Source organism: Vitis vinifera, chromosome 3 (genome assembly GCF_030704535.1).
Source record: "Vitis vinifera cultivar Pinot Noir 40024 chromosome 3, ASM3070453v1".
Classification (NCBI taxonomy): Eukaryota; Viridiplantae; Streptophyta; class Magnoliopsida; order Vitales; family Vitaceae; genus Vitis; species Vitis vinifera.
The window spans coordinates 6,077,152-6,098,883 of NC_081807.1; the positions used below are offsets into that span (position 1 = coordinate 6,077,152).

Sequence of the window (21,732 nt, forward strand, 5' to 3'; positions counted from 1 at the left end):
GCCATTACCCAGAATCTGATTCTTGGTTAATGAGGTTGGCCGTTCACACTGAGGCGTATCTTTCTTATCTTATAAACCCAAATTTCCACGACAATTAAAGTATACAAGGCAAAACAATCACACAAGGAATTTAGACACCAATACCACCAAAGGCTTGCAAGCAAGCTCAAGTCTACAAGTAGTTTGTAGAAAATTTTCTCAAAAGCAGCTCTTTTTAGTATCGGGGCACCAGCCATCTTGTTGTACGAACATAAAAGCATAAATCTTCAAACCAATTAAAACATAAAAATCCTTTCCAACTGATAAAAGCAAATAGATTTTAGACAACTCCAGCAGCACGTCAGGGAATCAAACTTCGTTTTCCAATTACCAAGTTGCTACTTGAGGAGAATTTCTTCATCCAGTGAAAAGTTTGTGTAAAGCATAACATGGGTCAATGTCCCAGACCAAAGTTGATCAACAGTAGGTGTTTCATAAAGACTACGAAAAAATTGAAGATAATCCCAAAAAGGTCAAAGTTGATGGTGGCTAGTCTTGCTCCTGATGGTTTGTCATACTAACCGGTAGTTGAAATAGACACTGACAGCCTCCAGCAAAAAAAGGAACCTCAAGATACTTCATACTTTGAAAACCCTGTCTCTAAGCCCTACTCAAATTTTTCTGTGCCACTTGGGACCCCTGTATCAAATGAACGTGCTTCAGAAGGAAATCAACAGATTAAGCAAAACCACAGTGAGCGAAATTAAAAGTGCAACACAATTTGGAGCACAAGAGATGAAACTTCACACAAAGCTACAGGGTTTTATTGGGTGGGGGGGAGGGGGACCATGCATAAGAGAAAATGTCATGCCATTGTAAATATGGAATCTTCCAGTGACAAGATGGCTTTAATTAGAGCGTGGTATTCATGCATCACTCTTAACCAATATCAGTGGCCAACAATGCAACTAAATATAGGTGACACTCAGGATTAGTATGTTGTTATATACAAAAAAACACATGAACTTTCATTTAAAGAATTTAGTGTCATAAGCAAAAATACAGCTTAGTATTATATAAAATGATCAAGTAGTTTCTCACATGCACTATTATGTTTTCCTTTATGTGCTGGTTTGCCTTAAATCCCAATGGGAATTTTTGTGGGTGGAGATTGAGGTTCACACACAAGTTTCGTCTAGCTAAAAGGTCCCTATCTATAACACCAAAAAAGGTGGGTTGAAGCTATCAAAAAAGGTTAGAATGTTTTCAAGGCATGACAAGTTTATTAATGGGTTTGTCATAGGAATAAATTCTTACTTGATTTTTGGTGTGGGGAGGTTAAATCTTGATGATCACTCTCTTGCCCCTTTTGTCTTGGCCAATCAAAAAAGGTTAGAATGTTTTCAAGGCATGACAAGTTTATTAATGGGTTTGTCATAGGAATAAATTCTTACTTGATTTTTGGTGTTTGGAGAGTAGGCTTGGTCATTGGAATTTGAGATTCCTTAGGATCATCCATCCACCTTTGAATATTGAATGTAGGATTTTTATGGCTTTGCATTTTATCAACAGATAACAATAATGGACAAAGCATGTTTTAGTGGGCAGTTCCTTGAGAGGGTTCACAATGTTGTGAACTATTTTTCTTGGCGCCCTCCCACAGGTCTAATCTTGCTTTCCAACATTAGTTGTCCGTGGCTGGGATAGAATGTTGAATCTACATGTATGGTAGAGCGATTAAGGGGTGAGCTCATGGCAAACCATAAACTTGGGCATTACAGCTTTTCTTTTCTTTTTAGCAGTGCTAGAGTGATCCTTGTGCACATTCTGTCACTAAGATTCACCTCCTTAATTGCATTTTGAAGTATTATCTATTTCCCTATAAAGACAAAGGAAATAAAGAGTTTGAACTTTTCAAGATTGAAAACATAGTGCTTACGAAAGAAAAGAGTACCAAGGATTACTCCTTTTTAATGCTGAAAAAATCCTCCACATGTTCATGAATTTGAGGCAATATCTGAAAGGTGCCGCAGCTTAGGTTGCAAGCCCATATTACTGAGCTCAGAAGAACAGCCTTCAGTTTTTTCGCTTTTCTTTTCCCTTCTTTCATGATTGTCATATACATTCTAGATAATGGCACATGTGATTTTTTCATATAGGTCAAACTAAATGAAGAAATCTACATTCAGCAATCCTATATACTAATTAATTAATTAATATCAAAATTGTTAGGGAGCAGTTACATAGGAATATTAACCTAGCAAACTCTTGGAAACATCACCAAGATTAACCATATCCTATCTTGGAATTATCAACTTTAACATGAAATATATGGGGCATGCATCTAATTGGAAAGATGTTAGAATCAAGTTTCTGCAATGGTATAAACTTTGTTATAAACAAGCAATCATCTTCCAAAATTCCATGCATTAAATATAATAATTTTCAACATGGGAAATTCCATCTCAAATGGTCCAAACATGTTAAGATTCACATTATTTCTATGACTCCATGACAAATAAATCCATGAGTTTCTAGAACTATTTAGTATTTTACACAAAACCCATAAATCCTTAAATCCTTATGTGACAAGAAATTATTACAACAACCATTATTACTTCCTCTAATTTACTGCTATCGCATATGGAGGGGGATTGAAAATGGAATAAAAGGGAGTAACCAAAATCATGCATGAATCCCTTTGGAGAACTACCCATACTCAATGATTTCACTTTAACAAAGTACCCAAAAACTCAACAATGTGAAAACTAGATTTAGTCAAACAATGTTTCTACACTGCCCCTTTCTGAGGATAACTATGCGCATTCTTAGAGTCTGAATATTTTAATGCATCTGAACTTAATATTATTTTAATAAATACATCATGTCGCAAAAATAGCCATTTACTAGAACCATAATAAAAGTATCAGCAAATGATTTGTTTCAGTATTATACAACACTGAGACGAATAGGAATATTAACATAAGAAAACCAAGTAGACTCTTCTTGCGATGCATTGTGTTTGTATTCATTTGTGTGTGTGTGTGTGTGTGTGTGTGAGAGAGAGAGAGAGAGAGAGAGAGAGGAGTACCCTTGGTCTACTGAGTTTTCTTCCCCATGTTGATGGGCATTGGGATCTTTCTTAGGATTTTATCATCAATTTTCTTATACTGTGTTTGAACAACTCGATGTGTTACCCTCAGCTTGTCATCAATGTGGTCCTGATACTTGTCATATAACACAGGAACTGAAAGGCTAAGAACAACCCCTGCCGCAAATCAAAAACCATAAACAGACTAAGCATATGATTTTCTAAAAGAAAGTTTACACTCATACAGAGCATATGCAGCAAAGCACTCACCAATATAGACAAGAGTCAGGAAGTTGAAGAGACTGCCAATATATGAAACAACCCACAAGCCAAAGGCAACCTGAAGATCCAACCCCCCACTTTGTTAAGACAATCAAACACTTATAATCAATTAAGCTCCATTTAGTTTCTGAGAACAGGTAGGAAAAGAAAACAAATTAAAATTCAATCCTGTGAATTTTTTGTTTTTGCAATTTCAAATCCAGGAAATAAAGAAACTCCACCAAACAGAGTGTGATACAACTATTTGGATGACCACCTCATTTAAGGTTTTTTTTTTTTTTCCTTTTTTTTCCTTTTTTTTTCTTCGTTTTGAAAAATAAGTCCTCCATGAAACATAAGATCTTAAATCCTATTTTCTCTCTTTTCCCCGGTTACCTCAGCAACCACAGAAAGGCAAGCATGATTATATCCAATCCCTTAAAAGATTTAGAGAAAGGTCAACTCCTGAACAGACCTGGAGGAAGAGTTTCACATTTCTACCAACTGCAATGTCCCGTGCAACTGATAACGCATAATTGATCCATACTCGAATGACATCCGCAGCTTTCACAACAGATTCTTCAGAGATTTCCATATCAGGGAGAGGAGGCAGAGGTCTGAATCATTTTCAAAAACCCCATCCAGCAAAACTTAATTTCCTCAATATATTTCAAGATCAAATGTTTGCAGATGAAAATTTTCTATCATAAAATGAACTTCACATGCATGTATAGTCCAAATGAAACTAAAAGAGACACCACAAAGTGTACCTCCGTTTCAGAGTGAAGTACTAACTAGGGGTTTAAAGGTTTATTTCCTGAGAATAAACAAATAAATTTCATGGTCCAAAGCTAACTATCAAGTGTCAAGACATGACAAATTTAATTTACAGTAGAGTATCCATCAACCTAATTATACCTTCAAAGGAGAGTTTCCAGAAATTCTTTCAAATAAATATTTTTGGTATGATCAAACATAGGAAAATTTTCAGAGAAAATAATAATAATGAAAAGTAGAGGCAATTAAAGAGAGTTGTAATACCTATTAAGAATAGATGCAGATTTGGCCCACAGGAAGAGGATCACAACCAAAAGCAACACCACATTTGCTACGAAAGACAATAGGTTATAGCCGGCTCGTTCGAAGAGAAACCACAAGCTACTTGCAGAGACTAGACAAACCGCCGCTCCACACCACCGTCTCCACAACAGGAAATCAGCAACTGCAAGATTAACAGCCATCACAAAAATTATAACAAAAAAAATCAAGAAAGAACTCGAATAAAAATATCGTAGAATCCGATGCTGTAGAGCATGATTTCATGGTGAGAGGGAAAGTTGGAGAAAATTTAGCAAACGACAGTACAATAAGGAAAAAGGATCGATTCGCATAGGATTGCAAGGGGGGAAAATACATCAAGAGAACGAGAGAGGACCTGAACCACCGCCAAGAGCTTGATGAACGGAGATACGAGAAGGATGATCAGATTCGCCCATGGCGATTATTAGGGTTTCCGGCAAACGGAATTGAATATATAGAGAAGACAAAAGAGAGAATCTGAAGTCTTAACGGAGAGATTTGAAAAGACGGAAACTGGCAAACCACCAAAAAAAAATAATAATAATAATGCCAAGTGCGAGTGCCAACCCCAAAAAATGCTCAATCCCACGACTTCTCTAACACTCCATCATTTCGGTTTTCTTGAAGCGTAAATTTGTAACGTTCTCACTCGTGGATTTGTCATTTTTCCTCGCAACAAAATTTGAGACATGAACATTTATTTTTAAATATAAAATCACCATACTTATTTACTTCTTCTTTTTTTTTCATCCAATTTTATCACATGGATAAAATGGTAAATAATATCTTGAAGAAAAAAAAAGTGAAAAATATATAATTTACATTTGATACTTGGAAAATATTTAGGGAAAAAAAAAATAATATATATATATATATATATTTTATGTCATATCAATGTTATAATTACGCAAAGAAAAAGTACATTTAACGTGACACAACCCATTTTGACATTGACAACGTAAAGACATAAAGACCCTGTTCTCTGTTGAACATGATGCTGACTGGATATCAAAGACTCGAACCCTAGGGGAGTGTGGAAAAAGACAGAAACCTTTTTCAATTTTTAACTAGGTAACAAATTTGTTCCCTATGCGAAATCAACTATTTCATTCGCATTTTCACCTTCCAAAGTTGAGATACAAGTTTGGCATTAATAATAACTGGAACAGAACCCTCAAATCCAATGAAGTTGGTGACTCCTCCAGTTTCCTTTCCTTGGAGATGTCGATATGGAACCGAGCTTCAACTGCGGGCTTGGACAGAATTTCAGTACAAGCTTGTTCACTTCACAATATCTTCACCATTCTCGGAGGAGTCTCCATCATCATCCGAAGATTCTTCTTTCTGCTGCTCTTCCCCACCAGCATTCAATTTGATCTTCTTCTCTTTTTTCTTCTGCTTTTTCTTCTGGCGTTTCAAACGCTTCTTTGCCGTCCGTTCTTCTGCAGCTTTCATTCTTTCCTCCTGTCTCATATTGAATTCCGCTATTTCTTTTCTTCTCTGGTAGTCCACATCCATCCGTGCAAGTCGGTCTTGCTCTTTACGTCTCATCTGGCGGTACTGTTTGCAACCATAATTTGAGGGAAAAAATGAAACCAAAGTACAGGGTATAATCAGACAGAAGGCAAATATGAACAAAAAATCCTTTATTCTTATTCATTATTGAAGGTGCAGCAGTGAGCAACGAAGTAATAAACAGCATCCTTGGGTTAATGTGAAATTAAACTGAAAGAAATATAGATAATAAAAAGAATGCAGTTCCAGTAGATTTCAAGGTGATGTCAAAAATTAATTACCTTTTCTGAAAGAAACTACAGTTTCCATTGCATTAATCCAAATAGGAGGCGGTCAATCTGCTCCATTGGAATGTTTAATTAAGAGAAATCAACTTATCCAGAGTAGAGAAATGGAAATGAAAAATAATGAGAAATCGTATGGTTAAGACTGGTCCTCCCAGTTAATTTGCTTGGTTTTACATTCTCAAATCCTACCAAGAAGTCTCGCTTAAATGTCCATAGGGTCAAACTTGGAGGCCCTTCTTTTGTGGCAATTCACAACTTTTTTAGAATTGGACTCAACCAGCACCATTCTCATCAATGTCCCAGGCAAGCTTCTTACCGGTATAAGGCTCATAACTCTCCAAAAAAAGCTTAGCAAATTCCCTCCACTAGAGGAGTAGACAATAACCCTCTGCCTTCATCTTGAAGCATGCCTATCTCCAGGCATTACCCAGGTGCCTTAGAAGTCAAAAGGAATCAGTATTCAATTTAACCTACACATTAGGAGGAAGAAAATTGCCCAGTTTTTCCAACACAACAAGCTCCAGGTAATTTGAATAAACACATAGGCTCAAGGGGGCTTCTTCATCTTTGCTGCAGTATGAAAATGAGCAAATATACTAAAAAATATTATTAAGGTCCCTCAGTGTCCATGTCCTACATTTTAAGGACTACTTGTGTTTTGTTGTGCCAATGTCCCTTGCCCACATCCATGCCGCATACCCTAAACAGTGGAGGTTCACTTCTTCTCTATTTCACTCTATCCTAGAATTGTCCATTTAGAAAGACCTTAAGATGCCACACAAAACTACCATTTCTCAAGCTTTTTTGATAGCTACCATCCAGACAATGCATGCACACGCTCATTAGAACCAGGCTATGCATCCAAGCAAGCTTCATACTCAGTGCATGCTCACTCCCATTTTTCCCTATCAAGTACCTCCTCTTCTCTGCCTCCACAACTTGCACATTTTTTTTTTTTTCACCTTCTATCAAAATTGCCCCATCTCCACTCCCTCTTCTCTGCTTTTCCTTCCCTTCCTCTACGTTCCTTTATGGGCACACAAGAGGCCACATGGTGTGTACATTGTTTTAGCATCTCTTCGAACTTTAACTTTCTGATCTAAACCTGCTGCTAAAATTCTCTCCAAGCAATTTGGAGCCAGCACATGGCCCTGTAAGCATGTGATACTAAACTCCTGATGTTTAAACCAAATTTGTGTTATGGCTTCCTAGGACATTAAACCAGATTTGAACAGCAGCACACTTGAACTGTTTTGCCTCCACTTTGAAATGTGAGTCTCAAAGGGGGGAACAATGTAGCCCAATTTTGAGAATATTTCTCACATCCTTTATCAGAAGATTCCAAATTTTTAACTCCTTGCCAAAAGATCCTAATAATTCAGTAACCAAAGGGATTGTATAAACCAAAATTCCAAATCCCACGCCACAGAAGAAGGAAATTTTGAACTCCACATTAAAATCCATTAAAGCCACCTATGGGGATGTAATCCAAGTACATACCATGTGTACAAAGTACACCAACAAGGGAAAAAGACATGAAAAATAGAGAGAAAAACAAGCACCCTTTACAGTGCCACCATTGCAAAATCTGTTCAGTAACCACATGAAACACTGCGGTGTCCATAGAAAAAAAGGGATCTTAATAAAACCTCCTTTAACTTCATAACCAAGAGCTCCTTCTGTTCAAAAGTATGCGTGTCCACACCAAGAAAAAAGGCAAACAACCTTCCACAGCGTTCTCCTTTCAACAAAAATGCTATCCCATGCCCAAAACTGACTTTATAGAAGCCAAGCATGGCACACTCCACTCTAAAAGGGCAAAGAACGAGGCCAACACCGGAGCCGCACTTAAATGAAGAAGAAAGTGATTGGATAATTAACCATCTCTCTTATAGATACAACACCAATTCACTATGACTTTTACCCGTTAATATCTTTTCCTTAGGGACCTTTCACATAAAGAAAACCACCTTTGAAGCCTCAAACTTCCTTTCCAGGAAATGGCCTTACACCACCCACCATAGCCCCAGAATGCAAATTTACAGTAAACATCCCTCCACTCAACAGCTTCCATGCAACCCCTTCTCCCCCACCCCGCAATAGTAAGTAGCAACTACATAACCTCTTCTGATAAAGCTTCCAAGCATGCCTGTTACCAACCTAAATATTCCTAACAAACTTAGGTTCCAACTCCTTTACCACTGATTTGAGTCAAGTAGCTTGATCCTACAATGTCTTTAGTACTGCTATATAATACAAATACAAATTCAAATTCAAATATCTCATCCTTAGCATGTAAAATCTACACCTCATATCACTCCAAAAGTGCACCTTTTTTATTTATTTATGAGTAAAGCAACAGTGTATTATAAACAAAAAGCGACAAAACAGCGCTCTAAAGTACACCAAGGGTATACAACAAACGCTTAAAAGCACAAATAAAAAGAGAAGGACCAACAAAAAAACTATGCCCCCCTCAAAAAGAACTCACCCAATCCACAAAATCTACAACCGAAGAAGGACTACAAATAAAAAACAACCTAGACCAATCCCATATATTACAAAAGAAAGTGTGTTTTAGTCCTTGAACGAACGGTTCCTTATTCTCAAATGTTCTTTTGTTTCTTTCTGTTGAAATTTGGCATTCAAAGTTAGGGTTTTAATTTAGGAAAGTATTTTAGGAATAAAAAAGGAGAGATCATTTAGGATGATTCAGTTTCCTAATTTTAGGAGAGAATCAAGCTAGATTGATATTTTCTTATTCAGTCATTTGTGTATATATATGTGTATGGTGTGTACCTAAAAAATCAATAAAGGAATTCAGAAATTCTTCATGGTATCAGAGCCAGTTTTCTGAAACCCTAATCCCTTCTGGCCACCTCTTATTCAGGCCATCATTCATTCCGGCCAAATCTCTCTGGCCATCTCTCAATCCGACCATCTCTCTCTCTGGCCATCTCTCATTCCTGTCATCAGTCCCTGTTCTCAAAGCCAAGGGAAAAAAAAACGTTTTCCGGACGGTCGAATCGTCGTCAGAAAACATTCACCGCCGGCAACTTTTCCGGCGACGGTTTTTTCTACACCGCAAGGAGCGCCTGGAGAAGATCTCCAATTTTTCCCAAACCACCGGAGCCAGAAAACCATCCACGCGCCGTCCACGCGCGTTTTTCCGGCCGGCGACTGCATCTCACGCGCCGGCGGGTGAGGGCGCGTGAGCCACTTTCCGGCGACGCGCTTCCTCCTCCAGACTCGCCTAACGCCGACCAGCCACCCTTCTTACCTGTTTTTCCCATTCGAGCCCTGCACGTGCCTCTTTTGGGGTTCTTTTGCCTCCGCGGGCCCTCCGATAAGTTTTTCCGACGTCCTCTGGCTATTTTTTCTCAACTCCAATCCCTGCATGTGCCTTGGGAAGTGTTCTTCTACCTTTCCGGTCCATGACAAAATACGGAATGGCATCATCACAAGTATCCAGCATCACGTCACCAAAATCAGGGGGCAGATCTGAAATTCCAAACCTTGGTGGCAGTGATTCCTCTCCTATTCTCATCACAGGACACAAATTAAATGGCCATAACTATTTACAGTGGTCACAATCTGTGTTGCTGTTCATTTGCGGGAAAGGAAAGGATGAGTACCTCACTGGAGAAGCAGCCATGCCAGAAACTACAGAACCGGGTTTCAGGAAGTGGAAGATTGAAAACAGCATGATCATGTCATGGCTTATCAATTCCATGAACAATGACATAGGTGAAAATTTCTTGCTGTTTGGGACTGCAAAGGACATATGGGATGCAGCCAAAGAAACTTACTCAAGTTCTGAAAATACTTCAGAACTTTTTCAGGTTGAATCAGCCCTACATGACTTCCGCCAAGGAGAGCAGATAGTTACTCAGTATTACAACACACTCACAAGGTATTGGCAGCACCTTGACTTATTCGAGACTCACTCATGGAAATGTTTTGATGATGCAGCAACATACAGGAAAATTGTAGAACAAAAGAGACTGTTCAAGTTTTTCCTAGGACTAAACAGGGAATTGGATGATGTTAGAGGCCGAATCATGGGCATTAAACCCCTCCCAAGTCTCAAGGAGGCTTTTTCAGAGGTTAGGCGTGAAGAAAGTAGAAAGAAAGTGATGATGGGATCCAAAGAGCAACCTGCCCCAACATTGGATGCCTCTGCCCTTGCTGCTCGGTCATTTAATAGTAGTGGTGGAGATCGTCAGAAACGGGATAGGCCTTGGTGTGATTATTGTAAGAAACCAGGCCATTATAAGGAGACTTGCTGGAAGCTTCATGGCAAACCGGCTGATTGGAAACCAAAGCCACGGGTTGACAGAGATGGCAGAGCACACGTGGCTACCAACTTTGAGAGCACATCTGTTCCCGAGCCGAGTCCATTCAACAAAGAGCAGATGGAGATGCTACAGAAACTATTAAGCCAAGTTGGCAGTGGCAATACTACCGGTGTAGCCTTCACTGCTAATCGAGGAGGAATGAAGTCGTGGATAGTGGACACAGGTGCTTCTGATCACATGACAGGAGATGCTGCCATTCTTCAAAATTACAAGCCAAGTAATGGTCATTCATCCGTCCATATTGCTGATGGTTCAAAGTCAAAAATTGCCGGGACAGGTTCTATAAAACTTACTAAAGACTTATATCTTGACTCTGTCCTCCATGTTCCAAACTTGGATTGTAATCTTTTGTCCATTAGCAAATTGGCCTGTGATCTCCAATGTGTTACTAAATTCTATCCAAACTCGTGTGTTTTTCAGAACTTGAAATCAGGGAAGATGATTGGCAGTGCTGAACTGTGTTCCGGGCTCTACCTCCTCTCATGTGGCCAATTCTCAAACCAAGTCTCTCAAGCAAGTTGCGTACAGTCTCAGAGTATGTTAGAGTCCTTCAATTCTGTGTCAAATTCTAAGGTCAATAAAGATAGTGAGATTATAATGTTACACTATCGCCTTGGTCATCCTAGCTTTGTTTACCTTGCAAAATTGTTTCCCAAATTATTTATCAATAAAAATCCAGCATCTTATCATTGTGAAATTTGTCAGTTTGCAAAGCATACTCGAACAGTATATCCTCAAATCCCATACAAACCTTCGACTGTTTTCTCTCTAGTACATAGTGATGTGTGGGGTCCCTCCCGGATAAAAAATATTTCTGGCACTCGATGGTTTGTGACATTCGTTGATGATCATACACGGGTAACATGGGTTTTCCTTATGAAAGAAAAGTCAGAGGTCGGGCACATTTTTCAAACCTTCAATCTTATGGTTCAAAATCAATTCAATTCCAAAATTCAAGTCCTCAAGTCAGATAATGCAAAGGAATACTTTACTAGTAGTCTCAGTACTTATCTTCAAAATCACGGCATTATACACATAAGTTCTTGCGTTGACACCCCACAACAAAATGGGGTGGCTGAACGCAAGAATAGACATCTCTTGGAGGTTGCCCGGTGCCTTATGTTTTCCTCTAATGTTCCAAACTATTTCTGGGGGGAAGCTATTCTCACAGCTACCTATTTGATTAACCGTATGCCATCCAGAGTGCTTACCTTTCAATCCCCACGTCAACTTTTCTTAAAACAATTTCCTCACACCCATGCAGCCTCTTCTGATTTACCACTCAAAGTATTTGGTTGCACGGCATTCGTTCATGTGTATCCTCAAAATTGTAGCAAATTTGCTCATCGAGCAAATAAGTGCATTTTCCTAGGGTATTCTCCAACCCAAAAAGGGTACAAATGCTATTCTCCAACCAACAAAAGATTTTACACCACCATGGACGTCTCTTTCTTTGAACATGTCTTCTTCTATCCCAAATTTCATGTTCAGGGGGAGAGCATAAATGAACATCAAGTTTGGGAGTCTCTTCTTGAGGGTGTACCTTCTTTTCACTCAGAGTCACCAAATCCTTCCCAATTCGCGCCCACTGAGTTGTCCACACCCATGCCGTCATCAGTCCAGCCAGCCCAGCACACAAATGTTCCTTCTCCTGTGACCATCCAGTCTCCCATGCCTATTCAACCTATAGCCCCACAACTTGCTAATGAGAACTTACAAGTTTACATCAGGAGGAGGAAAAGACAGAAATTAGAGCACGGATCACAGTCAACATGTGGCCAATATATTGACTCCAATTCAAGTCTTCCTGAAGAGAACATAGGTGAGGATAGGGCTGGAGAGGTGTTAATTCCCAACATTGATGATTCTACTCTGCCGATTGCATTGAGGAAGGGTGTTAGGAGATGTACAAATCATCCAATTGGGAATTATGTTACGTATGAAGGGCTATCACCATCTTACAGAGCATTTGCTACTTCTCTTGATGATACTCAAGTTCCCAACACAATACAAGAGGCATTAAAAATTTCAGAATGGAAGAAGGCAGTACAAGATGAGATTGATGCACTTGAGAAGAATGGGACGTGGACTATCACAGATTTGCCGGTTGGGAAGAGGCCCGTGGGGTGCAAGTGGATTTTCACCATAAAATACAAAGCAGATGGATCAGTCGAGAGATTCAAGGCTCGTTTGGTAGCTAGAGGGTTTACACAATCCTATGGGATAGACTCTCAGGAGACTTTTGCTCCTGTTGCAAAACTGAACACTATCAGGATTCTTCTCTCATTGGCTGTCAATCAAGATTGGTGCTTGCAACAACTGGACATAAAAAATGCGTTTCTGAATGGTGACCTAGAAGAGGAAGTCTATATGGAAATACCACCTGGTTTCGAAGGAAGTATGGCAAAGAATCAGGTTTGCAAACTCCAAAAATCCTTGTACGGCCTTAAACAATCTCCCTGAGTCTGGTTTGATAGATTCACAAAAGCAGTCCTGAAGCTAGGCTACAAACAAGGTCAGACTGATCATACTCTATTTGTCAAGAAGTCTCATGCCGGGAAAATGGTCATATTGATAGTCTATGTCGATGATATTATTCTATCTGGGAATGATATGGAGGAATTACAGAATTTGAAGAAGTATTTGTCAGAAGAGTTTGAAGTTAAAGACCTTGGAAATTTGAAATATTTCCTTGGTATGGAAGTGGCTAGATCAAGGAAGGGAATTATAGTCTCTCAAAGAAAATACATACTCGATCTTCTTAAGGAGACCGGTATGCTTGGATGCAAACCAATTGATACTCCTATGGATAGTCAGAAGAAACTTGGTATCGAGAAAGAAAGTACACCGGTAGACAGGGGGAGATATTAGCGGCTTGTCGGGCGCTTGATTTATCTCTCACACACTCTGCCAGATATTGGCTTTGCAGTGAGTGCTGTAAGTCAATTCATGCACAGCCCCACTGAGGAACACATGGAAGCAGTCTACAGGATTCTTAGATATTTAAAAATGACACCAGGGAAAGGTCTATTCTTCAAAAAGACAGAGAACCGTGACACTGAAGTATACTCAGATGCGGATTGGGCAGGAAACATCATTGACAGGCGGTCCACTTCTGGATATTGTTCTTTTGTCTGGGGAAATCTTGTTACCTGGAGGAGTAAGAAGCAATCAGTTGTAACCAGAAATAGTGCAGAAGCTGAGTACAGAGCTCTTGCACAGGGAATCTGTGAAGGGATTTGGATAAAAAGGGTTCTTAGTGAACTGGGACAAACGAGTTCATCTCCAATTCTGATGATGTGTGATAATCAGGCAGCTATAAGCATAGCAAAGAACCTCGTGCATCATGACAGGACCAAGCATGTTGAGATTGATAGACACTTCATCACAGAGAAGGTGACTAGTGAGACGGTTAAATTGAACTATGTTCCTACCAAGCACCAAACCGCAGACATCCTCACCAAAGCTTTACCTAGGCCTAACTTCGAAGACTTAACTTGCAAGCTGGGATTATATGATATATATTCTCCAGCTTGAGGGGGAGTGTTGAAATTTGGCATTCAAAGTTAGGGTTTTAATTTAGGAAATTATTTTAGGAATAAAAAAGGAGAAATCATTTAGGATGATTCAGTTTCCTAATTTTAGGAGAGAATCAAGCTAGATTGATATTTTTTTATTCAGTCATTTGTGTATATATATGTGTATGGTGTGTACCTAAAAAATCAATAAAGGAATTCAGAAATTCTTCACTTTCCTTCCAAACGGTCCAAAACAAGCAAAGAGGAGCTGCCCGCACACCTTTTTACGCCTTTTACCCACAAAAGAACCATGCCATTCTAAGAGCGTGTCTCTAAGTAAGGAAGGAAGTATCCAAAGCACACCAAGCAAAGAGAACAAAAGGTTCCATAACACTCTTGTCTTGACACAATGGATAAAGATGTGGTCAATGGTCTCTTCCTCTTCAAGACAAAGGAAACATCTATTTGTTAAAAACCACCCTCTCCTCTTTAAACGGTCCAAAGTTAACACCTTTACCCAAGAACCCTCCCAACCAAAAAAAACCCACCTTCAAGGGAACCCAAGAATTCCAAATCACACTAGCAGGAAAGGGCATTATACTTCCTGTCTCCAAGGTCAAATATAGGGCTTTAATAGAAAACTTCCCATTTTTCGATCTTGTCCAAATCACTTTATCTTCCCAATCCCTGCACATACTCCTCTGCAAACTTAAAAGAAACCACTCTACCAAATCTAGCTCCCAATCATTAAGGGCCCTAGAAAAACAAGAGGTCCAACACTCCCCTTCAATTGTCGAGTGCTAAACATCCGCCACGCAATCGTCCTTAGAATCAACAATAACATAAAGAGCAGGGAAAAAAGTATATAGTGTCGCATCACCACACCACTTGTCTTTCCAAAATTTCATCCTTCGCCCACTATCAACTAAGAAAGCAACTCTATTACCTAAAAAGTCCTCAACCCTTTCCAATAGCTTTCCATAACCCTACCCCATAACTATCTATTACCACCTTAGAGCGCCAACTCCCTATTCCACACCGTACTTGCCACTAATATCTTGCCTCCACAAAGCCTTCCTATCCTTTACGAACTGCCAAATCCATTTACCTAGAAGGGTGTTGTTAAGTTTAGCAAGGTTCTTTACCCCCAATCCACCCTTGCTCTTATTTGTACAAATAATGGACCACCTTACTTAGTGAGGCTTCTGCTCAAGGGCTCCTCCTCCCCAAAGGAAATCCTTTCCAACCCCATCCTAACTATCCTTGGAATACGAACAAAGACATGATATAGATAGGCATGCTAGAGAGAGTGCTCCAAATTAGGGAAACCCTCCCACCCTTGGATGAGTACAGTCTTTTTCACATGACTAATTTTTTGCAAGACCTCTCCTCTATCCCATCCCATACCACCAAAGACTTGAAAGGAGCACCAAGGGGGACACCCAAGTAAGATGACGGAAGTGCTCCCACCTTGCAACCAAACTTAAGGGCCAACTCTTCTACATTTTCCATCCTTCTCACCAAAATTAACTCGCTTTTTTCCAAGTTAATGCTAAGCCTCGAAATGGCCTCAAACCATATAAGCAACCAACTAAGGTAAGTCAACTGGTCTTGATTCAGTTTTCACAAAATTAACATATCACTGACAAACAAAAGATGGGAGATATCCACTCCATCTCCACCTTTACCACTCACCCTCCAACCTGGAAAAAACCTCCAACCTTAGCCCCCTTGAGCAAACAATTAAAAGCCTCCATAGCAATTACAAACAAAAAGGGTGAGAGAGGATCTTCTTGTCTTAGACTCCTAGAACTCTTAAAGAAGCCTATTGGAGCACCATTAACCAGAACTAAAAACCTTACTAGTGATATACACCACTTGATCCACAATTCTACTCTAAAAGTGCACTTTTTGCACACCCAACCTCAAAAACCACAAATTTGGAAAAACCACCCTACTCCTTTCTAATATCCTTCCACATTTCAATGGCACACCCATAGGAACTTCATATATTTCCCAGGCACAACTCCTCCCCGCAAACTTTATTTTTATATAGCATATGTCAACAACCATTCTTATAACACGATTTCATTAAACAAACAAAACAACCTAGCACCTAAATCAAAGGAGACCACACCTCCCTCCAGCCTACTAAATGATATTTCTTCCCATTCTCCATGTCTCCATATAGAAAACCTTCTAAACCTTCTGGAGTGCATTCATTCCATAAGCCTGGTTAGGGTAGGGGTGGGTAGCTTGTGGAAGAAGGGCAACAGAGGGCTGTTTCATGGTGAACTCTTTTTACCACTCTTTGCCTTCTGTGAGCTTGCTGCAGTTCCTAGCAAAGGAGATTTGAGGTTCCCTTTGAGGGCTGTTCTCTCAAAACAAATGTAGCTAATGTAAAACTTGATAGGAGACAACAAACCATATTCTTATTTCCTATGACAAAGCCCTTTTGCAGTGGGATCTCTTATTCACAATTTTTGGATTGTAGTGAGTTCTTCAGGGCATAATCTCTTCTTCTAGGGCTGCCTGCTTGAAAGCTGGATTAGAGGAGGAGAAAAGTGTGGAGAATGGCTCATCTCTGCTTGTTCTGGTGCATTTGGGGAGAGCAGGAATGACTTGCGATTTTAAGGAGAAATGGTCGAAAATCCCATTAGGGGTGGTAATTGCCCCTTGTTGGATTTCATTGAAAGTTTAAGCTAGGACTAGGAAGTAGTTCCTGTTTATTTTGTCTCTTCATTCTGTGGTGCTCTCTTTATACTTCCTCGCTATACGGTGGCATTCCCGCATTCTGACAGGTATTCCTTAATTTATCTCTATTTGCGTAAAGAAAAAGGAAAATCACTGTAAAACTTCCTCTGGCCTCTTTCATTTTAGTTTTTTCACTATAGCACAAATTGTGAAAAATGAATATACAAAACGCTCAACATAGTTGTATCACCAAGCTCAGTATAATAAAGGTTTTAATTTTCCAGCCCCTAAATAATGAAAAATCTAGTCGACGATTTAAATTTCTTCTCTTCCCATGTTCTCTCAGAAATTAGAGGAAACAATTAGGTTAAACAACTGAATCAACCAGCAACATTTAAAAACACGAGATTGAACAATTTAGACACGGAATTTCACTCTAGGGTTTTAATACACAGAGACGATGGGTGCTTTACCTGATGGAAGTCTCCAGAGCCCGAACCAGCGGAACTCCCGGAGGTGTTGCTGACACGAACTGGAACGTGATCGATGATCCGCCGAAGCTTAACTTCCAGGTCTTCCTCATCCTCCAATGGAGCTGGCGGCGCATACTCGACAAGCGCCATGGATCCTACGACTGGAGGAAGCGGAGGAAGGGCAGGCTTTGGCTTCTCCGGCGCCGGAATGACTTGCAAGTCTCCGTCGGTGAGACTCTTCGATCTTCCCGATGACATTTTCCCTGAAAACCCTAAAATTTTCAACCTGGAGTTTTCAGCTTCTCATGGCTCTCTCAGTCGTGCGAGAGAGTTGTAGAAATTAGAAACGGAATCAGAAAACAGGATTGATGCGAGAGGGGGCGAAGCCAGTGTAATTAAAAACGAGATAGAAAGAGGGAAAATGAGAAACAATGGAAAAAGGTCTTCTTTTTTTTTTTCTTTTTCTTTTTTTTTAAAAATAAGTTCAGGGATGAGAAAATTTTGGATGGCCTACTTTTTAAAAATATTTTTAGATTTTCTACTCCCAAATTTTTTTTTTAATTTTTTTTATTTTATAATTTTTGTATTTTATGAATATATTTTAGGCTTGTTGATTTGTGTAAATTTTAATAAAAAAAATTTTAATTTTTTTAATTCAAATTGATATATAAAAATATTTGATAAATACAAATATAAATAAAGAAGTCTTAAATTTCAAATAATATATGGGCCAAGTTAATCGGGTTGGAATTTCATTTCAATAACTTTGAGGTAATTTTGAGCAATAAACCTTGGGTTAACTCTAGTAAAAGAAGAATTTAATTATTCAACTTTCTAATTAGATCTCAATAAAATGCACTATCTTTTCTTTCTCTCTTTTAATATGTGTGAATTCAATTGTCTCGTGGTTAATTTGTCAATTGTCTTTTTAATAGATTTTTTATAAGAGTATGATAATTTAAAAAAATAATTCTTAAATTATCGTAATAGAAAAAATAATTTAAAATCTATCATAATTTTGTCCAAATAAAAAAGAGAAAATAAATTGAAAATGAAAGATTATTTCTTAAAAAGCTATTTAAAAAAAACTAAATTAAAAAATAAATTCCAAACCTATCTTAAATGAAAGTGAAAAACCTCACGAAGAGGTAGGACTTTGTAACTGCTTCACGCTAATAATGATTTTGGGAGCATTTCTGATGGCATCATCAATTTTTCTTCCCAAGGTGGTTATCGCAGAGTCTCGCGCGTCCAAGGGTCGTGATTATGCCACGTGGCGACTCCTAAATTCGTCTTCCAATGGGAACTTCTCTTTTAATTATGGTTCTGTTTCTTCTTGGTTTGCAATTACTTCATCATAGACGAGGTAAGGCTTTAATCTTCTCATTTTTCATCATATTTGTTGCTTCCTACTGCTTATACCCTTCCCCCTCTGGCCATGTCGAAGAAAGGTAAGGGAATGAACGTTTCCGGGTCGCTGGAGGAATTTCGCCCGGAGTTCAATATCCCGCTTTCACTGAATCTCCATTTTGTTGAGGATGGTGAGGTTAATTTTATCATGGGAAGCCCTGATAAAGGGGAAATGTTGTTGTCAAAGAGTTATTTTGAGGTTGGTCTCAAGTTGCCACTACCTCCCTTGTTCAAAGACATCGTGAACCACCTTCATCTTGCCCCAAACCAATTGTGTATTAACATGATAAGGTTAACTATGTCCTTGGCCGTTCTGGATCATATGAGGGGTTTGGGCATTTCGGTCATAGATGTGTTTTACATCTGTACTGCGATGAGGTCTCACATTCCACATGAATGGTACATGTCTCCCTACCTAGGCATGAGCTGCTTTATCATAGGTGCGCCTTTAACAAACAAGGACCTTGGCCGGGGTTTGGTAGTAGTATCAGGTAAGTGGGAGTTTGGCATTTCGGAACCTGAGGGTCTTCCAAAAGTTCCAAGAGTTCACAATGTTGCGAGTGTGTGTCAATGTTGATTGGGTCTTTCAAGCTGATTGTTTTGTTTCGTTGGCTCTTTCCTTGGGGTTTCAGTCAATTGCGAGTTCATTTGATATTGATAGAACTCTTCAAGATTAGAAAGTCTTGCTAAAACCCTCTCAGTATACGCCACTTGGATCTTTTGGCCTTATTTTTTTGCCTCTTGTCTGTCTTTCATTAAACCTGAAGAACCACTGCCGTTGGAGAGAAAGTTTTTGCTCCCTGCTCTTTCTATTGCTGAGCGCTTAAAGAGGAAACAATAGCAACTTGCTTTAAAGCCATCCTCTTCGGAAGGAAAATCTCAAAATGTTGGGTTTAGCACTGGTGGTTCTGTGGGTTGTCCTGCAGTTCCAGGTTTTCCCAGCAGAATTCACTCAATCAGTAGAGTGACTCTCTCTTCTATCTCTGCACCTAAGAGTAAACTGTCCTCGTGTTCCAGTCCAATCAATCTTATTGGTGGTATCGAAGTCCCAGAGGGTTCGGTTAAGTCTAAGGTTCCTATTTTTAATGAAGCCAAAGTCGACTCTGCTGCTATGAACAAACGATTTCTTTTACAGAAATATTCAACTTTGCCTCATTTGCTTCCTGGTTTAGATTTGAAGAAAACAAAGAAAGTTACTTCTCATGCCATGACCGTTAAGGATGATCTACTTCCAATTATTGAGGTGGGAAGGCGAACATTAATGTCAGGGGATTCCAAGTTCATGTCTAATCTCTCCGACTTGGCTGTGATGGACAAGTCCATTGGGTTGTGCTATAAGGTATATTGAAGTTTTAACTTATTCTGGGAATTTCACAATGTATATGCTTGATTGTATTGTCTTCTGTTTTTCTTTCAAGCATTTCGATTTAATTTTGACGTTTGTCGACGCCTCACATCTTCTCAATTTGATCACGTCGAGTTGAGGAGTCAAAATAAGAGTTTTTCGTTGAGCTTAATTAACACGACCGAAGAACTCTCCCAGCTTACAACAAAACTGGAGCTTGAACGTGGCATTGTTGCTAATTATTAATAAGAATTTTCTCGATTGAAGGAGCGCATAGCTGAATTTGAGTCTCATCTTGTTGTTTTGCTTGGAGAAAAATGAGGAATTAAGCAATCCCTTAAAGAAACCAGATATGCCAAGGTGTTGTGTGAGACCAATCTTCTTCGCTTGCAAAAGAGTTGGTCTAAGAAGGAAGATCTTTGTGATAGGGTGTACAAACAACTAACCAGCGATCTCCTAGCTCGGGACAAGCAAAATCAAAATTAAGGGTGGTGATATCCATTTATTCCTTTTCCTCCCAATCTTTTTCCTTCTATATTATTCTTGTACACGACACGCATAGAGGAGTAGCCTGGTCACGAGATGTTAGGAGTGATCACGAGCCAATCTGCAGGCTTTTAAACTAAATGCCAAAGATGGGGATGCGGCAGATGACATTGTCCCTTTGACAGTCAGGTCTGGTATTTCGCCCAACCTGGAGTTGGTTGCTTATGGGTGCACCCTCCTACCAAGGTACCCAGTTGTAGGTTGATCACGTGCTGAAGTGGTCCAATTAATTTTTGGTAGCTCCAAAGCGTTTGTGTTAGGTTAGAGTGAGGCACATTTGACGTTGGGTATAGAGTCCTCTGACCCCCTAGAGTTCGGGTCTAGTAGCAAATCTGAGAGTCCGTCTGAGTAATTTTTTGTGGACGACCCGTCATTTGGTACAAGTGGTGGCCTAACCAAGTCCGACCTTGAGGTTAGCTCTTCCTACTCTTTTCTTTTCTTAGCTGCATTCACCAGTGCCTCACTTCACTTTCTATTGTTCCAAGAACTTGGCTTGATTGGAGGTCAACCAACAGAGGGGCAGGATAAGGTCACTGCTGGAGATCCCATTTCTGGGAACAAAAGAAGATGTTCAAGCCAAGGGTGGAGCCCTTCATGTGCTCTCTATGGCGAGCTTATCTTTCCCCAAAGACAAAGGTGGGGTTTTAGAGATTAACATCAATGTGTTTTCAAAGAGAACCAAGTCACTTATTACTCTACCACTAGGCTGGGGGTTGCTTTTTTGCCTTTTTAACCTACTGTGATAAGGCGACTCTTTTTGTATTTCGTTAGCTTTGGTGCATATGTTAGGCTTCTTTTAATTTGCCATGCTATTTTGGATAATTATGAATGCATGTCAATATGTTTACTGGTTCACGCTTAATCAAATATTTTCTAATATATGATCGATGAGATTGGGAAAAGGATTGCTTGGTGTTGGAAGCGTGTGGATCCCCTTCCAAGGCCAAAGAAAGTGGTCGAATTATGACCTTTGACCCGTAAAAGGGGTTGGTGATCTTATGGCTTGGATCGTTTAAGGTCTTGGCTGCTCAGCAAGACCGATCATAATTCTAGTTTACATAGACTAGGCAAGCTTTTAGCCTAAGCTATTTTCTGGTGTTGGGGCTTAAGCTTTAGCTGTGCATTTAACTTTTCCCGAAGGTCATCAAGGGTCAGTGTCATCACCAACCACACAA

General features: G+C 39.4%; 2 protein-coding genes and 2 long non-coding RNA genes across 4 annotated transcripts; 1 reads left to right on the forward strand and 3 right to left on the reverse strand.

Moving 5' to 3' along the window:
* Positions 1–102: 102 nt before the first annotated feature.
* LOC100255583 (reticulon family protein-like) lies at positions 103–5,090 on the reverse strand. The gene is made up of 6 exons (XM_002285339.5): positions 4,767–5,090; positions 4,373–4,553; positions 3,807–3,948; positions 3,341–3,410; positions 3,071–3,247; positions 103–678 (listed from the first exon to the last, which is right to left on the reverse strand). The coding sequence occupies exons 1-5, from the start codon at positions 4,825–4,827 to the stop codon at positions 3,078–3,080; spliced, it is 624 nt and encodes a 207-aa protein (XP_002285375.1). The 5' UTR covers positions 4,828–5,090; the 3' UTR covers positions 103–678; positions 3,071–3,077.
* A 162-nt stretch (positions 5,091–5,252) lies between these two features.
* On the reverse strand, positions 5,253–17,791 carry LOC100250399 (uncharacterized). The gene is made up of 2 exons (XM_002285346.5): positions 17,257–17,791; positions 5,253–5,971 (listed from the first exon to the last, which is right to left on the reverse strand). Exons 1-2 carry the CDS (start codon positions 17,512–17,514, stop codon positions 5,693–5,695), a joined length of 537 nt encoding a protein of 178 aa, XP_002285382.1. The 5' UTR covers positions 17,515–17,791; the 3' UTR covers positions 5,253–5,692.
* Positions 14,321–17,250, reverse strand: LOC109122368 (uncharacterized). The gene is made up of 2 exons (XR_002029785.1): positions 15,804–17,250; positions 14,321–14,615 (listed from the first exon to the last, which is right to left on the reverse strand). It is a non-coding gene; the product is annotated as an uncharacterized LOC109122368 (long non-coding RNA).
* Positions 17,792–18,424: 633 nt separating the features above from the next.
* On the forward strand, positions 18,425–21,436 carry LOC104878819 (uncharacterized). Its single transcript, XR_785454.3, has 2 exons — positions 18,425–20,969; positions 21,043–21,436. It is a non-coding gene; the product is annotated as an uncharacterized LOC104878819 (long non-coding RNA).
* Positions 21,437–21,732: the final 296 nt, after the last annotated feature.